Source organism: Neodiprion pinetum, chromosome 4, assembly GCF_021155775.2.
Source record: "Neodiprion pinetum isolate iyNeoPine1 chromosome 4, iyNeoPine1.2, whole genome shotgun sequence".
Taxonomy (NCBI): Eukaryota; Metazoa; Arthropoda; class Insecta; order Hymenoptera; family Diprionidae; genus Neodiprion; species Neodiprion pinetum.
In genome coordinates, this window is record NC_060235.2 from 325567 (window position 1) to 334838 (window position 9272).

At 37.8% G+C, this 9272-nt stretch overlaps 1 protein-coding gene across 3 annotated transcripts; it reads right to left on the reverse strand.

The window, feature by feature from the left end:
- Positions 1-1830: 1830 nt before the first annotated feature.
- On the reverse strand, positions 1831-9263 carry FBXO11 (F-box protein 11). 3 transcript variants are annotated; one of them, XM_069135590.1, is made up of 9 exons: positions 9009-9263; positions 7191-7487; positions 6039-6827; positions 5100-5952; positions 4805-5025; positions 4511-4729; positions 4190-4397; positions 3905-4068; positions 1831-2813 (listed from the first exon to the last, which is right to left on the reverse strand). In XM_069135590.1, the coding sequence occupies exons 1-8, from the start codon at positions 9103-9105 to the stop codon at positions 3939-3941; spliced, it is 2814 nt and encodes a 937-aa protein (XP_068991691.1). In that variant the 5' UTR covers positions 9106-9263; the 3' UTR covers positions 1831-2813; positions 3905-3938. The 3 variants fall into 3 exon arrangements, with proteins under 3 accessions (XP_068991691.1, XP_068991690.1, XP_046479988.1); XM_069135589.1 differs by having other exon boundaries at positions 1831-2968; XM_046624032.2 differs by having other exon boundaries at positions 1831-4068.
- Positions 9264-9272: the final 9 nt, after the last annotated feature.

A 9272-nucleotide genomic window follows, 5' to 3' on the forward strand; every position in this document is an offset into this window, starting at 1 on the left:
GCTATAGTCGATCGTTGAGGCTGTAATCACTTAAAATTCATATGCATAGCCGCGGCTATGTCTATATCACTTGTCGGTCGTCATGCTTAAGGCTACGGATTATAGGTAACTACTGTTGGAAAACTTCATTTCATCATGTCCTCATCTTTGGGATAGGGAGAACAAAATATTGTCTACTATTGTGTCATTTTACAATTGGCATAGTGTGATTAAAGTCAACAATGGTTTTTATATTTGACGATTTTGAAAATATATTCTTAGCTAGTCGCCCACGAAATACCACATGAAAAACAAATTAATATTGTTATACAATACAGAAATGGAAAAAACAACAGATATTCTACTTTAAGTTTTCCCTACTAAAATTTCTTTACATAAAGTTGAAAATTTTTCAATCCGTTATAAAGTTTAAAAACAAAATAACAATATACCGGCATACACCTGCATTGCTTCTGAATATACGATTTCTATTCGTCTTTTTCATTTCACGATTATCTTCTATAAAACGTATTTCATTGATCGTTGATAAAAGTTTCCTCTGGAGTCTTTGTCTTCTTGTTTGTTTTTTTTTTTTTTTTTTTTTTTTTTTTTTGTCTTACATGTTTCTAAAAACACTACAGAGAATTTTATACATTGTTTACAACAACTTGGCGTTACTTTTAAAACCAACGGACAATATTCAATGCCAAAAGTAGCTTTTATCTTTACCACTTGGCAGATACTTAGAACACAAAATGTGCTACATACAATTACTGTAATCAATGTACAGAGTTTGGAGTACGAAGTTTCAGGCTTTTCTGTTAGGTTTGTCAAACCATTTTGCAACAAAAAAAATTCGAGCCACTTACGCATAGGATGTTTGAGAAACTGAAATTAAGATGGGTAATGAGGATGAGATTGTAAAACTAAATACAAGCTATTGTTGACTGAAATTTAGTAACAATGATAGTGTTTAGGATGCGGCAACCACTGGGTCCCCGACACCTCGATGTGGAAGGGAAAATACGAGGTTGAAGCCTAGCAGCCAGAAGTAGCAACCAAACGTTTTGACGTTCATTTGAATAAGGTAATAAAATCCAAAAATCAAAACTCTGTAAAATACCTTGAAACCCGATACTTTCATAGAATTATGAGGATATAACGGAACTGCATTGTTCTATTTCCGAAAAGTTCAACACGTTTGGCCGCTAGCTTCAGCTTCATACGGAGAATATCCTAGAAACCAAAAAGAGCCCGTCTCTACAAGTTTTATACAGGCTTTAGTAGAAAAAATTGAAATAAAGACAGTAGCAACTGACAGACGTAGTCGCACCAGTTCCAAAAGAAGAGCAGAGAAAGCCAGAAGTTGAGGCAGGAACCAGAAGAGGCTCCTGTTTGCCCCGTCTCTTTCTGCACTTGAAAGAACGTATCTTATCTTGCCGAAAATTGATTTAAAAGCGTACGCCAAGTGCAAAAATAATGTAATTCGCATGTCCCGGAAAAATTCAAGGCTTGTAACGAGATACCAGGCTATTTTCAAGTTTTTAAGATTAAAAAAAATTCTGGCCCAATTTCCAGATCTTCCAGACTCTGTAGACACAGACTTCTTATCTATTGAATTATACATACATATACATGTGAGTGTGTGTGTGTGTGTGTGTGTGTGTGTGTGTGTGTGTGTGTGTGTGGATTCCCTGGACACATAATGAGAGTGGCAGGGGCGAGGGTCAGGGAGGAGGGGGCATGGCTAATAGGCGCTTGTTCGTATCATAGGGTATTCTCCTCTTCGAGAGTTACGACAGAACATTATATTAAACGTAATAATAATAATAATAATAATAATAATAATAATAATAATAATAACAACAACAATGTTTTTAAAGCAGTTGGATCACTCTTAACAACTCGAGATTCACTGTTCTGCGGACAGTTTATTGTTTGATGATTTGCTGTTTTTTTTTTCTCACCGGTACACACCAATATCTTCATTTTCGTTTAAATCATTAAATAGTTTAAATACTTTTTGTCTTAATTCTTATCCTTCTATTATGCACTTTGCCTTTTTTTTCATTTAGCTGCTTTAATCCATCTTATTTAACACAAGAGAATATATATTTTTAATCAAATGTATACTCTTAACTTTTTACTGTATCATATAAGATACTCCATTCATTTATTTATTTTATTTTAGAATAAATGTCTTCATTCAATCAGTTTTTTTCCATCCCTTTTTTGATTATTTGATTATTTACTTTCCTTTATCATGTAACGTTTTTGTTCGTTATTTATTACCACTCTATCTTTGGGCATCGTACGTATGTAGCATACTTCCTCGGGGGCGGGAAAGGGGGAAAAAAAGAAAAAATATTACCCCTACAATGCGTAAACGTTTGCTGGGATTATTTTACCAAATTATAATGTTTTACTTGCTTTTTAATGTTTTGTGCACAGCACTTCTGTTGTATTGATTGTAGAAAAAGATTTAGTACAACATGGTAATGCAAGTCGTAGATCTCTCCCCTAATTACAAGACGAGACGCATCTTCCGATTCTAATTGTTCGGGTACACGGCATTGTTTGACGGTTTAGTTTTCGGTGGTACCCCACTGCAAAAATACGTTTCTTCGTTCGGAAACAAAATGTTTTATACAGATAACTGCTCAAAGTTGTCTTTAGTTTCTCAATATTATTAGCAAGATGCTTGCCACTATAGTATATACACAGTTAAGCATCTTGTGGAATTCTAGATTTTGCTCTTTTTTTTTCTCTCTTTATCACTCGTTTTTTCTTGTTTTTGCACACACCTCCGTAATCTCGTTCTTTCGAACAGGTCACTGTCAACAGATTATTTATAAACTCGAAGCTACAGTTTACAAAAAATACCACAACAGCATACAACCATTTGGCAAAGTCTGTTATAAACCAAATGGTATTTACTGTTTGATTTATATACCTTCCTCGTATACAGACATCACATTTCACTCATTACCTTTAATAAAAATTAATATATAGATTACATTCATTAAGAAACGTGCTTGCATAGGTATGATACATACACTTTTAATTAATATTGATGAGTTATGTTTTCTGTTGTTCTTTTGTTTCAGTTTCCCTTCTTTTGCATTCACTTATCGTTTTTCATTATGTTTAGAAGGAATTAGCTACCTCAGGCTGCGTCATGTGTATCAGTTCAGTTTTCAGTTTTCAAACTCGATATTTTTCTCATTGTGCAATTAGGTATTTTATTTTTATGGATACAAAACTGACTGCGACAGAGTTCTTCATCATCGTTATTATATTTTGAAACGTTTATGTAAAATTTAGAAAATTTTAGCATCATATAACCAACAACCATTCGTTGCGTGTTAACGACAATGTAAATTTCAATGTTCTTGTATATACCAATAAATCTCTACTTGTATTCAAATTATGCTTATATACAAATATTTTATTCGACTATCAAGAGAAGCAACAACTGAGAGGAGCTCTTGGTTTTGGTAGCTGTTCTTCTCTTAATGTGTCTCAATACCATTGATAATGCACAACTTTTGGTTGAAAGAATACAATGCTGTATTTAGACATACGATATAACAAAGTTATTGGAATTAAATACGCGTACGCGTATAATCTATTGTAAATAAATAAAAACATTAAAAATGGTAAAATTCATGTGAAGATGAAAATAAGTGTTCAGTGAAATTTAACAAGAAATAATTAGTAAAATAGTAGGAATCGCACGGTCTTTCCAATAGTTGGGTATGTCATTTGGAATTTGGTAAAGCTTTAATTATTCAGTTTGCCAATAACTCTGTCGATATTGGGATTTTCATGAGTTTAATAATAATAATAATGATATCAAAGAACTCGACAACAGATTACTATTGTTATTACTGCACGTTTATCTCAACGGATCCATCTAACTTACGGATTTGGGACCAGTTGGTTCACTTTAGCTACATCTAGTTGACCATGAGCGTGTGTGACTCCATGGGTGCAGCACTATCATATAAAGTATCGGTGTCCTGCGTCGGCTCACCCTGCAGCTGACACTGGTTACTCAAGGTTCCAGCTCCACAGTCGCAAAAAAATCTGTGCACAAGAATTTTTGGTACTGAGAATGTGGAATGTATTCGTCGGTGAGACGCTCGGGAGAATCGCCTGAAATGGAGCCATGATTTCGGGGGTTTTCAAATAAAATAATACTACTCACCTATCGTGCCGGATGAATTCTACGTCGTGGCCAGCGTGACAGGTTTTTATACAATTTACACAGATAGCATTACGATCTGTCGTATTGCACGTTTGACAACGGTAAAAGTCATGCATCGGGAACGACGTGTACGATGAAATTTTGTAAAGACATTGGCCATTACCGACAGCTTTCTCCACTGCGTCTTGATTGTTGAATATCTTATTACCTACAGGGCATAAAACGTAATGTAAGAATTACGATTATCGAGGAGATTAACTGGCAGTGCATAATCTTTGCAAACCATAAGGAAAAAAAGTATGGAATCGGCTCGACCTTTACCTCTAGTTGTTGGCTGAACTCCGCTGGCGAGACAAAGACCTCCAAATCGGTTGTTGAAGATCTGATTGAACTCCAATGTGGCGGTCGCATTGTTCGTTATCTCGACTCCTGCGGCTAATCCATCAAAAATACGATTTCTCCTAAGGACTGGATGCGATTGGGTTGAAATTAGAACTCCAGCCTGCGCATTTCGGAATATGTCGTTCTCTTCGAGTATACCTGTTATTTGGACAAAGTTAAAACAGTGAGGCTTAATTCCGAAAGTACACATACAAATGAGTTCAGGGTACAAACCTTTTCCCCCATTGAATATACAAATTCCGCCATCTCTTCCATCGAATATTTTATTCCTTTTTAACGTTGGATTACTGTCAGTTTTAATCCAAACACCTGCCATGGCATTGTCGAAAATTTCATTCTGTTCTAAAAGGCCTAGACCGCTATTGTACACGAGGACTCCACCGTTTTGTCCACCCCATATTTTGTTCCCTCTAATGACAGGATTGCTCCCAGTCCTGAAAGGAAGAATCTTTGTCAATAATTTGTTATACGTAGCATAAATAACGAAATTCTCAGTCTCAAATCATACCTAATCTGTACTCCAGAATACAAATGATTGAAAATATCATTGTCTTCCAATTTCCCATGACCATTGTCATAGAAATAAACTCCGACCTGTTTGCCACTGTGGATTCGATTCCTTCTTAAAACTGGAGTTGATCCCGTCGTTATCCAAACCCCGGCCAACGTATTGGCGTAAACTTCGTTTTCCTCGATCAAACCTTGACCTTTTTCATGAACATATATACCACCATGTTGTCCATGGTGAATTTTGTTGTGTCGGACAATCGGATCTGAGTTCGTCCGGATTTGTATCCCGGCGAGAGCATTGCCGTAAATGTTATTATGCTCTATAAGGCCACGGCCTTCGCCAAATATGTAAACCCCACCTTGATGACCATTGTATATTTCATTTCTACGAATCGTTGGATTAGAATTTGATGTTATCCAAACGCCAGCAAAATTGTTCGAGTGAATTTTGTTGTCGATGAATTGTCCAAGACCGTTCTCATGAACGTATATGCCGCCCGTTTGACCATGATGTATCTCGCAGTGCACAACGGTCGGATTAGCACCCGCTTTGACTTCAAAACCAGCGATTCGATTATTATGAATATCATTCGCCTCAAAGTATCCTAGGCCGTTATCAAACGTAAATATCCCAACATCTCTACCGTGGTGGATGTGATTTCTTCTCATAATCGGATTCGCGTAGTTTTTCACCCAAATCCCCGCCAGTGCATTTCGGGATATTTCGTTGTCCTCATAGGTGCCTTGGGCATAGTCCGTTACATACAGGCCAACGTTTTCGCAGTCAGATATGTCGCAATTTTTCACCACAGGATTTGCCCCAACACCCGACACACAGACCGCTGCTCCAACTGTTTAATCAAAATTCATATATTAATATCAATGAGGGACAATAGTGTCAAGTTTGGAGAGTTTTGTGTCAATCTGAACAACTTACCGACGCTCGAACTACGAATAATGCAGTGATCGACCGTTGGACTACAATTTTCGCCTACTTCCAAACAGTAATGTTTATGATGTTGTACAGTGCTGGTTACATCAGGTGTGAATTTGAGAGTGAGGTGGCCTGCGTACGCGCGTTTAGCACCTTCAACGAACATGACTGTCGATTCTGATTCTCTTTCTAAAATAACAGACTCGGCGACGTTGCCTGCGGCAGCTCCTATCAAAGCTACGTCGCAGTCAATGATGAGAAATTCACCACGGTATGTCCCGGCATGTAAAAATACTAGGTGCAGGGGCGTTTCCTCGGTGCCTTGCGAATTATTGATGCAACAGTTACCTTGAACATTGGTAGTTGAGTTCGCATTTGGCGTCGATCCATTGCTACTCCTATATTCTTCAACAAAGTCTAAAGCCCCTTGTACAGTGTTGAAATATGGGAGATTTCTACCCTTGAATTTAAGATCCTGAAAACCAGGCCTGACGTGCACTCCTCTGTACAACTGTCGAAAACTTTCTTTCCAGGGGTTCGAATAATCCGATTCGTCCGGCGAGATAAATTCGAATTTACAAGGTGCCGGATTAAACAGTGGCAAATCATACTCGTAAACTTGCTGATACAACGACTTCCACAATTCCGTGTCATTCGCAATCGCTTGAAAACGTTTACACACTTGCGAGACACGGCACAAATCTTGTTCCATTAAGTAGTTGAATATCGTCAGCAGCACCTCATCCGGCAACTCGTACTGTAGGTAGTGTGCAGCTGTGTTTGTATTTGTGCCTACCGCAGAGTGAAATAAATAAATGAATACTTTTAGAAATATAATGAAAAAGTACGAATTGATTTTCAATTTTCCTCTAGTGATCATTTAAACATTACCCCTTCAATTTATGTTTAGTTTGAAATAAGGTAAAAGCGATTAAGTAACCTCAGTGTTAACACAGAGTTGAAAAAGAAAATACATGTATAACCGGATTAAGTTGAAAGTTTGCTAATGAAGCTGAAGCTAGCAGCCAGGTTCAATGTGACAATTGCTAAACTCCTGCTCAGCAATATAATGCAATACAGTTTTACATCGATGGCGAGTAAAAGAAAAGATTTGTAATCTTTATTTGAAGAGAAGAAGAACAATTCATTGCCTACCATCAGTTGAAAGTGAGCACGTTCTCCTAGGTCGCTTTCTGGCTGGTAAAGATGAGGTTCCAAGAGCAGCGGCGATACTGCTTCCTCCGGGAGGTGGTAGTGCTGAACTCGTGCCAGGTGCAGGATCCGGATGCGGGGGACTCTTACGGCGAAGATCGTAGGGTGACGAGTGCGAATGAGACGGAGAAGGGGCGGCTATCCCCGAAACACTAGGCGAAGATCCTCTGCCTCCTCCTACACCCCCGCCTCCTGAAGGAATTGGATTTGAAGCTGGACACGGTAGCTCGCATGGTTCGGCTGAGAAAGTGAGCATGAAATTTTTAAATCTTAATATTTGAAGGATATTGATGCAGCTATGGATTTCAAATATTTATAAAATAAATATTTAAAGAAAAGAACTGGTCTCTCCATCTCGTCTTGCTTGTTCTTGTATGAGCACACGACTTGGCTCTAATGCGATAAGTTTTGCACCGATTTATTCGATAATTGAACTTTCATAAAAAAAAACCATCACTATTTTGATCATCGTACAAAATTAGATCGAATCATTTCAATAGATAAATCAGTTTGATAAATATTATAAATTTTATAACTTAGGAAGCACCGATCAGGCTTCTTGAATATTGACGGCGTCTCTGGCGATTGTAGAACACGTATCCACGATGATGGAATTTTTCAATATAGAGATTTGAAGTTAATCTTGTCCCTACAAGGCAAATGAATTTTCTTATTTAATTCATAGTCCTCAGTGAATAAGATGAGATAACCATAAGTTATGTATAGGGAAAAAAAAAAAAACACACACACACGTAGAACGTTGTTCTTAGAGCAGCGCAGATAAAAAACACAGCAGCAACAATGGGAAGTGTAAATCTCTTACATCAAGGAATAACGCAATGGAAAGGTTATTTTTATACGTTGAAATATATTTCAATCCACTGTCCAAAGCAGTAGTGGCACAATGTATAGATAGTGGAAATTTAACATAAATGAAATTGAATTCTGTGGCACATCTGCTGTAACTACAGCATATGCTAATAAATTCATTAGCATACAGACGTTTTTCGTTGCAGACACACGCTACCCAGAATTAAGACAGAAGCAGCGTTTTTTTATTGTTTCATAATTGTATAGTTTTTGTATGGCAAATTAATATTAATTGTGATCGATTTCACGTGACATGATTGGCATTTAAAAATGCCGGATTACACGATTCTGAAATTCCAGTTAGGAAAATCGAATAATCCATGCACCGTGAATATTTATATGACACTCCAGAAGGGTAAAGTAGCTTGGTATAAATGGAATAGACGTCAAATAAATATAGTTACGTCGGGTACACCTCTGGGTGTGGATGATGATAATCGACATTTTTGGGGAGCTTTTCTCTTTGTTGCTCTTTCACGTTACATCGATACACACGTATGTATGTAGATACGCATAATATGCTTTGCTGCATATGTAGTATATTAATTTTTCTGCTCGTTGTAATCGAGATTAGGGAGGGAATGCCGATTTAGTAGTAGTATGATCGTATGCATGTAAGTAGGTACATAGTGTGACAAATGTCCATGCAAATCGGATATTGTACGAACTCGTTGGTAATCGGAGAAATGACATTGGATAATATTTAATAATAGATCGTACAATGAGAATAGACGATGAGAATAGGAAAGAGGAGAATCGATGTTAGTTGAGTAGGCAGGAAAGGAGTCGGAGCGAAACGCAAGCTGAACGACGAGCCGAGCGAGCTAAGCCGCGAACCTTACGAGGAGCAGCAGTAGCAGCAGCCGCCTATAGCCCCGTTCTATTACATACCCGATGTTGTTCTAGAGGGTAACGGGATTCTGTTGGCGCCTTTCCTCCGGGATCTGCGGACGTAGCTACGTGACGATGTGAATGACGCGCTCGGCATCTTGAAGTTAGGTGTATCCCGATTATTTTATAAGAAAAACGGGGAAAAACTATACACTAAACAATGGCGACACATCCATCGAGCACGGCGGCCATCTTCTCACTACACGGACGACTACTGCGCGACTGCCAATCGGACACGATTTTATCCGCTATAGCGTGTCACGT

Bases quoted from the DNA above. Each gene is read 5' to 3' on its own strand.
- FBXO11 (XM_069135590.1), bottom strand. From the start codon at position 9,105: ATGCCGAGCGCGTCATTCACATCGTCACGTAGCTACGTCCGCAGATCC. The intron at 5,953-6,038 runs GTAAGTTGTTCA...TTGATTAAACAG, and splicing joins TATTCGTAGTTCGAGCGTCG to TTGGAGCAGCGGTCTGTGTG. The intron at 4,730-4,804 runs GTTTGTACCCTG...TCCAAATAACAG, and splicing joins TATATTCAATGGGGGAAAAG to GTATACTCGAAGAGAACGAC.